Below are 15,328 nucleotides of genomic sequence, written 5' to 3' on the forward strand. Positions count from 1 at the left end.
AGTAGAGTTGATATGTAAATATAGGAAATAAATATATAGTATATGGCAATGCCCACCACACTCATCATCAGTGATTCAGTGCAGACAATGCCATGATTTTGAAACAAGGAAGGTAGAATAATTTGATACATTCTTTTGGATTCATAAGATTTCTTGTAAACCTTCTATGTGCCATTTCAGAATCATCGTTCAATGGTACCAGAGAAAGAGCATACTTCTCATTCATAACTATATTTCAGTAGCATCCAAGAATAGCATAATATGCAATTTTAAATATAGCTGCTAATCTTGCAGCCTGCTATAATTTTATTTATATCTGTTGCAATGTTTGTTTTTCTTGCTATGTCATCTCATTTTGAACTAAAGGAACAGGTGCTTAGGACATTTTCAGGCTATACAACTCACAGGAGGCTTACAATTAAGGCCCGAGTCATAAGAGATGGAAATCTAAGCACTTCATCAAGTTGGAGGCAACCACATGTTTGAGAGATCCAGAGTCTGCAATGAATTCACAGGATCGAGCAAAAGTATGCTAAATTTAAATGTAAGTACTTGTTTGTTGTCAGAATAAATTTTCTCACTGCAAGAGGGGCAGTTGACAGCAAAAATTGTCAATTTTGATACAGATTGGATTGCCATGCAGTACCATATTCTTCTACAGTTCGTTACAGTAAGGTTGGAAAATTGTAAAAGGAAGGTGACTTAGCAAAGGCTTTGATGATGTCAACATCATAAGAAGGCCAACATTTCGCTTTGATGTCTTGGAATAGCCAACCATCAAACATGACCTGTAACAAATTTCGAGTCGAGTTGTTTGATCTGCCTTCATTAGATGCCAGATAGTGGCAGGGCCATTGAATTATGAATATTTTGCCCATATGCACCAAACATAATTTACAGGCTGATATAAGAAAAGAATGCACAAGTAATTAAGTGAGTATTAAGTTTGTCCCAATTGTGTCCTGGAAAAACAGGAAAATATTCCTCTGAACAAATTTCAAAAAAATTTAAGCAGCTAGTACAGACCTCCCAAGCCATGGTGAGAACATATCGGTGCCTAATCATCTCCACACATTACTTATTGCACAAGTGAAAACATACCCTCACCGATATCGCCAACCATTTTGAAATTGAAAACATCAATATTTGGAAATACAGAAGCCCTTATTTTGAACTCCCAAGAGGTTCTTTTAGAAAATTGTAAATAGCGATGGATAAGAGAAATTTGCAAAGGACAAATGAATCTGGAAAATACAAATTTGCAACTCATTGGGATACCTGGTTAACTATGTGGACGAACCGAAGACAAAAAGAACCATGTGTGTCATGATTTCATACAATATCTTTCAACTTCAATAAAAAAACCAAAATATGGCTTCTTATCATTTGTAATCTTGACATTATTGGACATGGTAAATTGATATTGGAATTGGATTTTTGTCCATATCTGCAAATTTCTAAGCAATTGAGAGTTTTAGAATACAGATTAATAGCAGTGTGCAACCCATTGTGAGTGTCTGGAGCATCTTCCAAAGCTGAACATCCAAATGATATAAAAGTCAAGTATGTGAATGTGATGAAAGGCTAAAATGCTGACATGTTTTTGTTGTTTAATGTAGAAGGATTCTTGCCATTTGGGCTCTAGAGCCCAACCTGCTCTCTCTTATTGCAAAACACAGAGCATTTAACCAACGAAAAACACAGAGCAGTGGACCATGTACTCGATTATTCTTTGTTCATACCATAGAGAACTGTTCTATCAAGTACGTGAACCCCTGTTGTGGGGTATACTGCTTTCAATTGGAAAACAACTCATCTCAACTACCTGCTTAACCATTCAGAGAACAGAAAATGCACCGTGTTGTGGATGCCTTAAATTTAGTAGACCTTGGCCATACTATCTTATGAAGTATGGCTATGCTGGCTATCAGATTATTTTAGGATTGTGATTTTGGACACCAAGGTTTAGATTATTTCTTTATTATGGTGGCTGTAATGAATGATTTTATATTCCATTCATTCTTACTGCATTTGGATAAATGCCCTTATTACTTTTTCAATAGGTTGTTGTAAACATCGACCTATCTAAAGTGAGAAACGTTTTTCTTTATAAAAAATGTTGTTGGTTGATTCATAAAACCCAAAACAAAGAGCAGTGGACCACGTAATTGAATACTTTTTGTTCATACAACAGAGAACAGTTCTATTAAGATATAACTAAACATGCCAGATATAACTAAACATATATACAATGAAAGTATTCGTTGGCTTCTAAACATATGTACAATGAAAGCATTCTATTATGTAGAGATGTAATTGAGAATGAGCCGCTAATCATATATGCATGATGGGCCATGGCATCGGCAACACCAGTTAGTGTTTATTGTGGTGCCATATTGTGCGAGCTGTTCCTGCAATTGATGGCGCATCTGCCTGTGTGCATCCCTTTCATGGATGTGAATTGTTATCTTAAGTATGTTCCTTATTTTCTTTAACAATTCAATGGCTGGGCGCAAACGGTAAAGTGGCATTGATTGTTGTGGCAGGATCCTTGTCTGCATATCTTGTAATGTAAGTTCTTGTTGCTGAATTTCTTCGCAACACTCGTACAACCTTCGTAGGTAGCATGTATTCATACCTGTTGCCATCCAAAAAGGAAACACTGTAAGTGACAATGAATATGTTTGACGATTTTGTTTGAATATTCGAAATAAATTAAACGATTCCAAATGAGTATAAAATCATATGAAATTAAATGTAATCGCAAGAAATCTATGTGAAACTTCGTTATGTAGTGAGTGGTGTTTACCATGTGGGTAATTCTGGAAGACAGGTTGTATGATTGGCTAAAGTGTATTATCCTGGATAGATTTTGATGCAAGGAATGATTCCTCTTGCTGTCTACGCTTAAGATATGGATTCTTGTGCATTTGTGCAATGCGGGAGAATGGGAATGCTGGATTGATGTGTATGTCTGCTAGTGACCGCACCCTTGAAATTGCAGTGAATGTTAGCCCTTGGCGTTCTCTGGTGCCGATGTCCACTGTTGCTTTGTCTAATGTCATTCCTTGTGACTTGTGTATCGTTAAAGCCCATGCCATTTGAAGTGGTATCTGACGGCGTGCACCCCTTGTGATGGGAGGAATGGGTACATATGTTGGGTGTGAAATGTCCCACGGTGTTCCTCTGTATTGTCAAAAGTCAACAACCACAAAGGATGGTAATGCTGGGGGCTTTGAGTCAATTGAATAAAATATTGAGATGACCTTCCCAAGCGCGCCATTGACAAGGCCTGCATGTACCCATAAGTTGCTGGTGAGCATAACTTTTTGTTCACTGCATAAGAGCACCTTTGCAGGTAGGTGCTCATCTTCTGTTGTAGTACGAATTTTCTGCCTTTGTTGTTTCGCAGAGCAAAGTGCTACTGGGATGTTCAATTGTTTGAGCATTTTCTTATTATGCAAGACAACTGCGTTGTTTGTTGCGAATAGGTGCATGGACTCGTCGAATGTGCATTTCTCTTCATGTGTAAGAGATGAACTTGTTCTTGACATTAGATGTTGCCAATCTTCAAGTGTAGATATTCCATTCCTAAGATTTGCAAGTATTTGCCGGAAAGCAACCTGGGACGAGCTAGCTCCTTGTTGACGAAAAACGGTTGAAAGTGCTATGAATATGTCGAAGCTGCGCCAAAGTGCAGTGCCACGCGATGTCCCAGCATATAAAGGAATGTCTTTTACAGGTGGTAGTTGGCCTAAATCTCCGACAAGGATAATTGAGCGATTACCAAATGGTGTATTCCGATGAAGAGGGAATGCCTCTCTTAGACGATCGTCAATGCGAGAAAGCATTTTTGGACCAATGAAGCTCATTTCGTCAATGAGGATGTATTCTACATGACGGAGTTGCTCTTGCAGGTGTAGGAGCGGCTGGCCTTCGAGAGGATGCATTGTCTGGATAGGGATATGAAGGGCAGAGTGAATTGTGAGGGCATTTATGTTGAAAGCTGCAACGCCGGTTGGTGCAAGTAACAATAAAGGGTTTTTGTTGGCTGGCGAGTTTTCCACAAATGCTTGGTGCAGGCATTTAATCAAATGGGATTTTCCTGTGCCAGCTGTTCCTTGTACGATGATCTTCCGTGGGGATTTTGGTGAAGGGGTTTTGAAGTGTGTAAAAACAGCGGTGAAAGCTATGCTTTGGCTAGGGGATAATGTATGATCATGGGGAAGGTTGGAAAATGAATGATGTTGGTTTTGAATGGGTGAGCGGTTGAATTCAATGAAATTGATAGCAGTTTCTTGCAAGGGGGGAGGGACAGTATTTTGTGACCAATTGTGGTTGACATCAAAGTCGCGGTAGCCAATCATGTCGAGGTCATCAATTGCAATATTGTAACCTGGGTGTAGTTGAGAGAGGATTTTCCATTCATTCATCTGCATGGAATCAGGGGGGGTGTGTGGGGTAGGTTGATCTTCAGTAGGTGGGCTTTGTGGGTTTTCGGGTTTGCGATGGACATGCCATGGTGTATATGCACCTTTTTTTTGTTCCCAGTGTGCAATAATTTCTGCATCAGTTGAACCGATATCATCAGGGAGTGTTCGGAAGGGGAAATACAAGAGTAATTCACTCCAACAGAAGGTGGCATAAGAAGGATTAGTAGAGGAAGGAATGACATTGTAATGGGGCAAGACATGTACAATCATTGGGGGGAATATGTGTTTCCAGTGGTTTCTTCTCCGCTAGGCAGAATATGACCACGAGCGAGCAGCTTCAAGGAGGGGCAGTGGTTCTAGTGAGGCAAGCCTGTTCATATATGCAACGATAAAGTTTGGTGTCGAACCAGGATTTTCAGTATCTTGCGAAACACGTTTGAAAACAACCCTGTTGACATTCAAAGAACTGAATGTACGGCTGCAAAGAGAGAGAGGTAGCTTTTGTAACATATGGCATATTTCTTGTGCACCAATGTCTCTATCTGCAATGGTTTCTGTAAGGAGTTTTCGGATGACACCACTAGTAGGTGCTTCTGGAAGGGCACTTTGTGATAGTCGCGATAGCATTTGACGGTAGCTCTCAGATCTTGTCTCCGCTTTTGTTGCATACTTTGAAATATATTTCAATACAACATGGCAAGAAAGGACTGGTTGGCAATCAACATTTGCTCTCCAAATAGAGAGTAGATTGGCGTTGTGAATATTCAATCTTTCATCATTGCGAGCAGGGACATAGGTTTTATGACCCTTATCATCAATGAAAAGTGAAGAAGTGGACTTCAATTCCCACGGTACTCCATATCGGCAGCTAAGCACATTGTCTTTCTTACGAAGACAAGAAGATTCATGACACTTTGTATGACGTTGAACGCAGTTGACAAGCTCTATGTAGTCTTCAAATTGATTGGACGCGAATATTGCTGCTGTGTCAAGGAGACACGGGTTATGAATTGTTGACTGGTGAAGCGGAATAGTTCGGTGTTCTGCCTGACGTGGATTCCAAGCAGTTACGTAGTGGTCGAAATATTTCTGTGCATTAGCAACTTCTAATGCATTGTCCCAATCAAGTGTGTCCATGTCTGGTGCATTTTGTAGCCAGAGGAAGCCATGAATGTGTGCGGATCCTCTATGTTGCCATTCGTATCTGAATATAACATGAAGGGTACATTTAGTTAATACATGTATATGCAATGTATAAAATTAATGTAGAGGGATATGTATATTAAATAATACCTGCACCAGTAGTCGGTTGCATGGAGGCCTTTTTGAAGGATTTCTTCAAGGAAAATTGTAAATCTACAATGCATATATTGGGCTGTTAGATGTGGGTTTTTAATTATGTTTTGGATTTTCCATTGGAAGGGGTTGACTGAAGTGGAAGGAACACTGGTGGGCATGATTGTGTGCAAGTCATGCCATTTAGTATCAGCTGCACTGAGAGTGAAGAAGAATGTTGGGCTTCCTATTTGCGTGATTATGTTAGTCAGCTCAGATCGGCGTTTGTTCCAGAAAGACCGTGTTCCTCGTAGTGCTGACCCAAACCTCATCATTTGCTCTGGCAATCTTGAATCCGGAGAGTCATGAAGACACTGGCGTAGGTCTGATACCGTTGTTGGCAAGTTGTTCTCAATGTACTTCTTCACGAAAACACTGGCTGTTGCTTGGCTACGATGGCGCATTAGAATGTTATAAAGATAGTAGCAGAATCTTGGGTGTTGGCCAAAGCGGTTATCATGGTAGTGCAGCAAGTGCAAAGCATATTCATGCATTTCAACTTTTGTAAGTCTTGGTTGCATGATCATTGCGATGCCTGTAGGGAAGAGTGTGGGGAATGCCATGGCAAGGAGGCCGATGGTGTTGTATTCATTTATAGCAGTTGGAGATATTGGAGGCCAATCAATAAAGCTTGTTGAACTTGAATGGGTCGAGTGCAAATAGTTACAAATGTGGTCACGCTCAGTACATGAATTTGGGAGGACTGGAATGAAAGAAGAGGGTTGGATTTCTGATGGAGGTAGCATGACATCAGGATTATAAGTGGAATCAGTAGTGGTTTGATGGGGTTCAAAAGAGGAGGTGGTTACACTGTGGAGAAGAGAAGAAATGTCTGTAGGGAGATCTGGCAGCGTAGAAATTGCAGATGAATTCAATTGAACATCACGGTAGTAAGGGTCATATTTTATTTTGTATTCAAGAGCTGCAAGGACACGTGATTTGCAAACGTATAATTCATAGGCCTTTTCAGATGGATTTTGCCTTTTCACAATGAGGATGTCTAAGTCAGAGAGCAGCCGGGGTAAGTATTTGGCAATACTGGTGATATCTTGAGGGAAGCTAATCATATGGCCACTATATTTATATTGACCACCACGGGAATGAGTGACTTGTAGAATGGGGTTGACACGTGCGATGAGCATTTCTTCAACTTGTGTTAATTGGTGAAGGACACAGGGTTGTTCTCCAAGGTCCATGTTGTTTAGTTCAGAAAAACGATTGGTAGATTTAGATGATGCACAATGAGAACAAGAGAGTCTACCGTGGAAGAGCTTTGTTTTCATTCCTGGGTATGCTTCCTTGCATGTTGTGCAAACATGCAAGGTAGAAAGTCCATCAATCCTTTCTCGAAAGCGACGGTGTTCTTCGTTAAGAGGAGGGTTATATTGGATATGATGAACGTGTGGTGGGTTGGTTTGTATAGGTGGGAGGGCATTTGAGGTGGGAAGGGATGTAGAGGAAGTAGTAGGGTTGTTGTGGTGTTCATAAAGTAGTCGACGTCGTGCATTTATTTGATCCTTTTGTTGTGCATAAAGAATACGTCGCCGCTTGTTTTTGGCCGCAATTTGATTGTTTGGTGGCATATCTAAACAAGTACAAGTAATAGTTGTTAGTTTTCATAAACAAGTAGTGCATGTTTGGTATCTCATTTTATTGGGTGCACATCCATTGTGAAATTAAAACATTATATTTTGAACATAGATTTAATTTTTTTTGTAGTTCAACATCGGTGAACGTAGGTAGATTAGGTAGAAGGGAAAACATGCAATTAGGAATGCTATGAAATCATATGTTATTTCAGCATCTATCATTGAGAGGAGAGAAACAAGACTAAAAATATTTCGTTCCCTTCTTCTTCAAAATTTTTTTGTTTGACATGTTTGAGCGATAAAATGCATAGCCTAGCAAGTAAGGGATCAATGTATAGCATGTAGACATTGAACGAGAAACATATGTAGTGACTCTTTACAAATGTTGATATTTATATTATGTAAAATGTAAATGGCAAACATACATATGTTGGAATGACTGGAAGAGAGTATTTGCACTGAGAACTATAGGTTTCATGATAATAACATGGGTGTGTAATTTACAAAGATGAGACAATTAGTTGTGTGGAAATGTTTGTTTATGTACAAACAGGCGTGGTAGATGAAGCCCTAAGAAGAAGTTCAAAGGCGGCGAACAATAGTTCGTTTTGAAGCGGACAGTGCTTGAATGTCGGTGAGTGCTTCCTTGCATGCAGAGGCATATTGAATTTCTTCTGAATTGATCAGTATTGGTTGCAAGCGTTGAACACCGTTGAAGTAATCTGTTTTAATGGAAAGTGTTAGCTGGAAGCGGTGCCCTGAAATCCGGCCACAAATTTCCTGTAGATCAGTTGGTTCGATAGAAAGTAGGAACAGGTCTTTTGCCGTGATGCCCATGAGCTCGTTCCCTGCATCATTGAAAACTGTGACGTTCTGTAGATTCCCGGTGTGGTCATGTAGCTCAATTTTAAGTTTGTAACGGTAGTCACATTCTAGGAAGTCACCATTACATTTTGTACAATGCCAAAGATTGTTAGAATGCTCCACAACCTTCTTCATGCATTGTTTTCCATTGAAATCTAGTGGACATGCTAGAAAGTAGAAGTCATCCATATGAAGAGCAGTAATTGTTGCTCGAACTGAAACCCAGATTGCTTTATCAGAGGGTTGCATGCCAGCAATTTCATGAAACGTCTTTCGTGGTAGGGCACGTTTCGAAGCAACACCATAGTTTCTACTCAAAGATGGAGAAGAAGAGCTATAGCCGGTTTCACGGAACCATGCATGTAATTGCTGAGTTTCTTCAACCTGTGGATGTATTGTGAGAGTGCTCGTTGGTATCGTCCCTATTGTGGTGCCATTAAATTCAGACACGCGGCCTCCTTTGATTGCAAGAATTGGTGGGTTGTCGAAAGAGTAGAATTCAGAAAGATGTTGTCCTATATAGTCACAGTGGTCTCCCCATAATGTTACATCAATGCTAAAACCCGACTTGTCCTTTAGTATGAGTGTTTTCCTTAATGTTTCACTTCCATCTTTTCGTCGAATTGTTGATGCAGGTGACGTGGAGGTAACAACACCAATGACATCCACATTTGTATTTGGAGTTGCACTTTTTACTTTAGCAATATTCTTGAAGTGAAAGCTCTGGTAGGGAAACGTTGGATCATCTGTAGGACATGGATTGATAGTGGAAGCAGCAGACAAGTAAATCTCCCATTTGTTCTTGAGGTGGTTGTAGTTTGGATTTGCTTCTCTCACTGTGCCATTTGATACAATGTATAGTTGCCCAACCTGAATTAGATTGTAAAGAGATTCGGCCAGTTCAGCAAATGCAGAAAGGTGGATCTCTTCCTTATCACGGTTGATAAGGTCAAATCCGAAAACTTTTCCTGAGCCTCGCACATTGTTGTATGCCTTCAATGATGTCTTCGCAGATGCTCTACCTTGGATAGACCAATATTTTCGGTAAGGGTTGAGTGCCGTGAATGGAATTGTTGTAGTTGTTGCCGTAGTTGGTGGAGTAACTACAAAGGGCAAGGTATCTTCAGCTGACGAAGAGCTAAATTGGGCTGAACCCGCCTGTGCATGTTGCAGCGTCGATGTGTCCTTCATCAACGCTGCTGAGCGCTTCACAACTTCAAGCTCAACGACTCGGATGGACCTTATGTAAACAAGTAAGAAATGAATTAATAAAGATTCCATTTTCCTTCTTTTGATGCAAAAAACGGCTAGGCGGGAAAAAGTAAAAGAGGGTGATTTCAAATGATGGGCCTTACGAGGAGTTTTGGAGCACTGTGCAAGCTGCTTTTTTGAGCAGAATTATTGAGCCAATTTGGATGTCTCCAGAGACAACTTGTGGGCCATATGCGGATGGTAGCAAAGTCTTATGTTGATGTGTTCCATCAGATAGAGTAATGTGGAAGTGCGAGGATGTTGTTTTCAATGAGGTAACGGAACCTACATCGATTATCTGAAGTAGTGGTTGAATCTCGGTGCAACCATTCAGCAATAGAGGAATGGCATTCGGTGTCAAGGTTGTCTCCATAATAGAACAAGAGGTTTCTTTTTCCCGTGATAGGAGTACCTGCAATTCATCGATTTCACCACAATACAGAATTCTAGTCAAAGAAGATGTGACATGAATGCGGAATCTAATCTAAGAAGGCTAACTGTTGATGGTGAAACAATAATAAGGGCACAACCTACACGGGGAGGAGAATAACCTCTCATATTAACCACCCAAGGTAATCCACGTTAACAAAATGCTTGTTATTTGATTCAGGGACAAGCTACATATTGTTGGAATTTAGAAGCACCTAAAGCGGCTCAAAAATGCTTATAGTCTTACAGTACCGGAAAAACATCAATGAAATAGGAACATTTCTCAGCCAATCCTAATACTGATCCTACACATTAAGAGATGTGGTTCAATTGAGGCATTTGCCATGTATTTCACTCACTTAATTTACCCTTTGCAGACCCTTCTAAAAGGCTGACTGGACTCCCTATGGCTTTGTAATAATTTATGATATATTAAGTATCCTGTGAACAATGCACAATTTTTTTTTTCTTTAATATGCTATATTCGGGTGTACTCACTGTGCTTGTGCATTTCTACACATTTTAGGGATGTTGAATAGCAGGCATTGCATATAGTGAACACGTTATTCAAACACCATGTATAGCTATTGAATCTGAAAGTTCACACATTCCTTCAGTCCAGGCATATAGAAGAACTATCTGGGGCCAAGCTCATGTTTGTAATAAGAGCTATCTGGCTCCTCCCTCTTGTCAGAAACAGGACCCTGAAAACAGCGGCCAGACCATAACAACAATCAGATTCCATCAGTCACATAACAGTGGCCAGATTGCGGACTATCATGGGCAGTTTCTATTTATTTGCAGCCTGACCAACCCACCTAAATGCAGCGATCTGGAAAAGAGGAGTAATTCAATTCCCATTTTCTTTTTGTACAAAGTTAAAAAGAGGGAAATGGAGTATGATGTGAAAGGGGAAAGAATGTGGGCAGTTTCAATATAATTTTAGCCTTACCAACCCATGTAATTTCATGACCTGAAAGGATGGGCTTTGAATAACCTCACCTCCTACCTATCCTTAGGTGTGGACAATCAAAATTTGCTCTAGAAATGTGTGCTCACACCATGTTTTGTCTACTGGTATTGTTAGTATGTCAGTTTCTTACGCACCACACATGCAGAATTCAGAGTAGAATGACATATGTTGAAGAGAAATAGGGAGGAGCCTCAGCCCAATAAATAGATAGATCATGAGAACTTGCCCCTACTACGGACTGTGTTCTCCTTGGAAACCAGCAGATGTTCATGTGGGAGACGTGTTCACCACAGAGGAATTTAGGGGTGAGTGCTTAACAATAGGGCTGACACAGCAGGTGTTACAGTCCCTGCCTTCCAAATTTCAGAGGTAAACTCTGTATGTTGACACTTTACCATATTCACTTTAGGGAGGCTGGCATCATATACCTATTTTGAACCCAATCATGAACTCCATGGGTAGCAGTGATACGCCAATGGTGTTGCACATGGCTTACCCAACAAGGGATAATATTGGCATTTGCATGGGATGAGTTGACCTAGTAATAAATTTAGGTATAATTCGGTAGCAATGATGAGTTAAACGTTAATTATGTACATGCCAGTAATGCAGTGGAGTTGATCCTAGCTAGGGAACCATCATCATTATACCTGTTCTAGCTGTGTGTGTATGTATGTATAAAGCTGGTTGGGTGAAGCTACATATTTGTTTCTTGAAAGAAGAGAAGAGTACTTGATGCAAAATTGTCTACTCGATAATTCTCATTAAAAGTGCCATGAAACTAAACATTAACAAATTAACAGCTAATACGCTCATGACAGACCAGCGGAGATATGTGGCAATTTAATTTTTAAGCACCAGAAAGTCCCTTGGCAAATTACATGTGCATAGCTTCCTCCCTATCACGACTTGTGCCTCTCCTAATAAGAATCAATTATAACAAAATATGATACAAGAAGCGAAACAAGAGATTGGTATAAATTATGGTAAGAAATAACTTCCTTACAATGATAAGAAAGAGTAGGTGAGATATAAGATATACATGAAGCGAAATAGTAAGATATAAATTCCTTATAATGATAAAAAAAAGTGCACATCATTGGAACAATGGAACAACAGAGAGAAGAAAGAGCAGAAGACTGTTCTATGATTTAGCAATGGGCAATGACAATTTTTATCACTACTAATAAAAAACAATAAACAGACGCGACAAAAATCCCTCACAAGGAGAAGAAAGAGTACATTATGTAATGTGCATAACTTCCTCTGTATCACAACTTGTATCTCTCCTAATGAAAAAAATACAACCAAAATTACATGCATGAAACAAAAGAAAAGGGACTGGTAATATGAGTAAGATACAAATTCCTTCCAAGGAGAAGACATAATACATTCTTGCCATGACAGAACACAACAGACAAAAGAAACAGAAGAAGATTGGTTAAAGAGAAGTACTTACAAGGAGAAGAAAGAGTGAATAACCAATATGATTCCAAAATGATTACACGCACTCATTTCTGCTGTAGAGCACATTTTTCTTTTTTTATTATTTGAATAGATATACTCAACTTAAACCCCGCACTGTAAGGGGGAAAGTTGGAAGAAAAATCTCTTGTTTATCCATTTACAAATGCTGTCTGCCATATGTGTTTGCGTTGTGACTCCTGCAACTGCAACCATAGCCCAATGGTTTTGATTTTGAGACTTTTAGGCAATTTTCTCTCCTCATTATGCCGAATCAGAGTGGTGTCTAAATGAGCTCCTACTTATGTTGGAGACGATGGAGACAGGCCAGTCAACCATTCTACCACCCATTTGTGTCCTGGAAAAACAGAGAAATATGCCTCTGAACAAAATAGGGAGCAGGCTGCAGGTAATGTTCAAAAACATTTAAGCAGCTAGTACAGACCTCCCAAGCCATGGTGAGAACATATCGGTGCCTAAAAAACATGGAATTACATCAACTCGATGTCAAAGTAAAAGTTCCAGTCAATGAATCTATGCTTCCACGAAGTGGTGCATGAAGGCACTATGATAGCTCCCAAATCACAGCTTAAATATGATGCCATAACAAAAAAACCTGAACAAAATAGGGAGCAGGCTGCAGGTAATGTTCAAAAACATTTAAGCAGCTAGTACAGACCTCCCAAGCCATGGTGAGAACATATTATGCCGAATCAGAGTGGTGTCTAAATGAGCTCCTACTTATGTTGGAGACGATGGAGACAGGCCAGTCAACCATTCTACCACCCATTTGTGTCCTGGAAAAACAGAGAAATATGCCTCTGAACAAAATAGGGAGCAGGCTGCAGGTAATGTTCAAAAACATTTAAGCAGCTAGTACAGACCTCCCAAGCCATGGTGAGAACATATCGGTGCCTAAAAAACATGGAATTACATCAACTTGATGTCAAAGTAAAAGTTCCAGTCAATGAATCTATGCTTCCACGAAGTGGTGCATGAAGGCACTATGATAGCTCCCAAATCACAGCTTAAATATGATGCCATAACAGAAAAACCTGAACAAAATAGGGAGCAGGCTGCAGGTAATGTTCAAAAACATTTAAGCAGCTAGTACAGACCTCCCAAGCCATGGTGAGAACATGTCGGTGCCTAATAAACATGGAATTACATCAACTCGATGTCAAAGTAAAAGTTCTAGAATGGCTGCAGGCATATACACTGGCAATCAAGGCAGCATGGGTATTATTTTGTTGGTCCTAGTGACACATATCCTTTCAAGTTAGAGAAATATCGCCAACCATTTTCGACACTGGAACTAAAGACTACTCCACATCAAACAGCTGACCATAACCGTTGAATGTTGAGTATAAGCAGCGACAATCAGAGAATGCAGAAGATGACAGCTATGAGAAATCATTTAGTTTCTGTACAAAGTTTCTATGCCTCTAACTTCCACTTCATTCGATTCCAGCCAAACGATAGTGGGCATCTATTAAAGAGGACTGAGAGAGCTTCAAAATTAAAGAGGACTGAGAGAGACGATGACCTGATCTGGAAGAAATGATGTCCTGCAGATGTTCTCTTCCGGTTCGATTTCCAGCTCCATTACCTGCTCGTGAACAGTGGTATACTCTGTGAGATTGATCCAAGACTGCCGGTAGTTTGATCCAAGAAGGCTCCCGGTCATGGAAGCACGGAAACCGCAGAACAGTTGATCGTGCATCAGAATAGCTGTGCACCGCAAAACAGGGACCGCAATAGAATGCGCCATTACTACCCTACTCTGGAGTGCCGGGCTTTGTGTGACGGTTACCTACATTCTCGCTCAGGTTTGCTTTGATTCTCGACGCTCACAAGGTCCCTGGACCCCACTGTCAACCTGGTTTGCTTTTACTTAGGCGCCGCTTGCTAGATTTATGGCGGGCGAAAGGAAAGGGCGGCTGCTGGAAGAAAAAACGGGCAGACGTGCGATCCTGGTTTGAGTTGTTTTACATAAAATTCTCTGAAAGTCAATGGCGTGTGCTCTGCACTACACATTCAATCCTCTGGGCAATCACACGCTTTGACGCGGATTGCGTATCAGAGGCTAATATATAACACCACTTCATTGGCATTTTCTGGCATTAGAGTGGCCTCAATATGCAGAATTGAACTCTCCGGAGAAACCCATCGTTTCTTTGGGCTTTTAAGAATAACCCAAAATAATACAAACAAACAGGGAAAACATAACTCAGCACGACAGCGATTCGTCGGCATTTTCGGGCATTAGAGGGGCCTCAATATGCAGAATTGAATTGGTTGCCTAACTCTCCGGAGAAACCCATCGTTTCTTTGGGCTTTTAAGAATAACCCAAAATAATACAAACAAACAGGGAAAACATAACTCAGCACGACAGCGATTCGTCGGCATTTTCGGGCATTAGAGGGGCCTCAATATGCAGAATTGAATTGGTTGCCTAACTCTCCGAAGAAACCCATCGTTTCTTTGGGCTTTTAAGAATAACCCAAAATAATACAAACAAACAGGGAAAACATAACTTAGCACGACAGCGATGGCATAACTCTCCACGTGTCAGCACGGGAGACAAAGGGACGACGAAAGTCTGTTCCAAAGGAAGGCCTATCGGCCTAAAAATTAAAAAAAAAAACAACAACAACAAAACTAAATTGTAGCTTTATTATTATTATATAAGTTTTACAAATATACATCTAAAATTTGATTTGTCTAAGCAAGCTACAATTTCACTTGGATGATTTTGCGTGGGAATCTGGTATTTTTTTACAAAAAAATTGAAACTAGGGATGTTTGAATCATTTTTTTCACGGTGGAAATGGATTCAGCACCCTTAAGAACACTTGAAGCACCTAAAATAACTTGACAGTTGTAACTTGGATTTCCCAAAAAAGAAAAAATCATTCTTTATTTCGTGGAGGTTAAATCCTTACCATCCACCAATTGTTAATAATTAAATTAAAATTATAGGACCTCT

The 15,328-nt window shown here is 40.1% G+C and overlaps 1 protein-coding gene and 1 long non-coding RNA gene across 2 annotated transcripts; one reads left to right on the top strand and one right to left on the bottom strand.

Annotated features, from left to right (window-relative positions):
- The first annotated feature begins 197 nt into the window (after positions 1-197).
- On the top strand, positions 198-767 carry LOC149166831 (uncharacterized). Its single transcript, XR_016260475.1, has 2 exons — positions 198-544; positions 627-767. It is a non-coding gene; the product is annotated as an uncharacterized LOC149166831 (long non-coding RNA).
- A 2,427-nt stretch (positions 768-3,194) lies between these two features.
- Positions 3,195-3,872, bottom strand: LOC149166832 (uncharacterized). Its single transcript, XM_089430275.1, has one exon. The coding sequence runs from the start codon at positions 3,870-3,872 to the stop codon at positions 3,195-3,197; it is 678 nt and encodes a 225-aa protein (XP_089286401.1).
- Positions 3,873-15,328: the final 11,456 nt, after the last annotated feature.

Source organism: Pinus tabuliformis, chromosome 5_1 (genome assembly GCF_031772625.1).
Source record: "Pinus tabuliformis cultivar Carrire ecotype Pingquan chromosome 5_1, CPIR1, whole genome shotgun sequence".
NCBI classification, from domain to species: Eukaryota; Viridiplantae; Streptophyta; class Pinopsida; order Pinales; family Pinaceae; genus Pinus; species Pinus tabuliformis.

Bases quoted from the DNA above. Each gene is read 5' to 3' on its own strand.
- LOC149166832 (XM_089430275.1), bottom strand. From the start codon at position 3,872: ATGAGCTTCATTGGTCCAAAAATGCTTTCTCGCATTGACGATCGTCTA.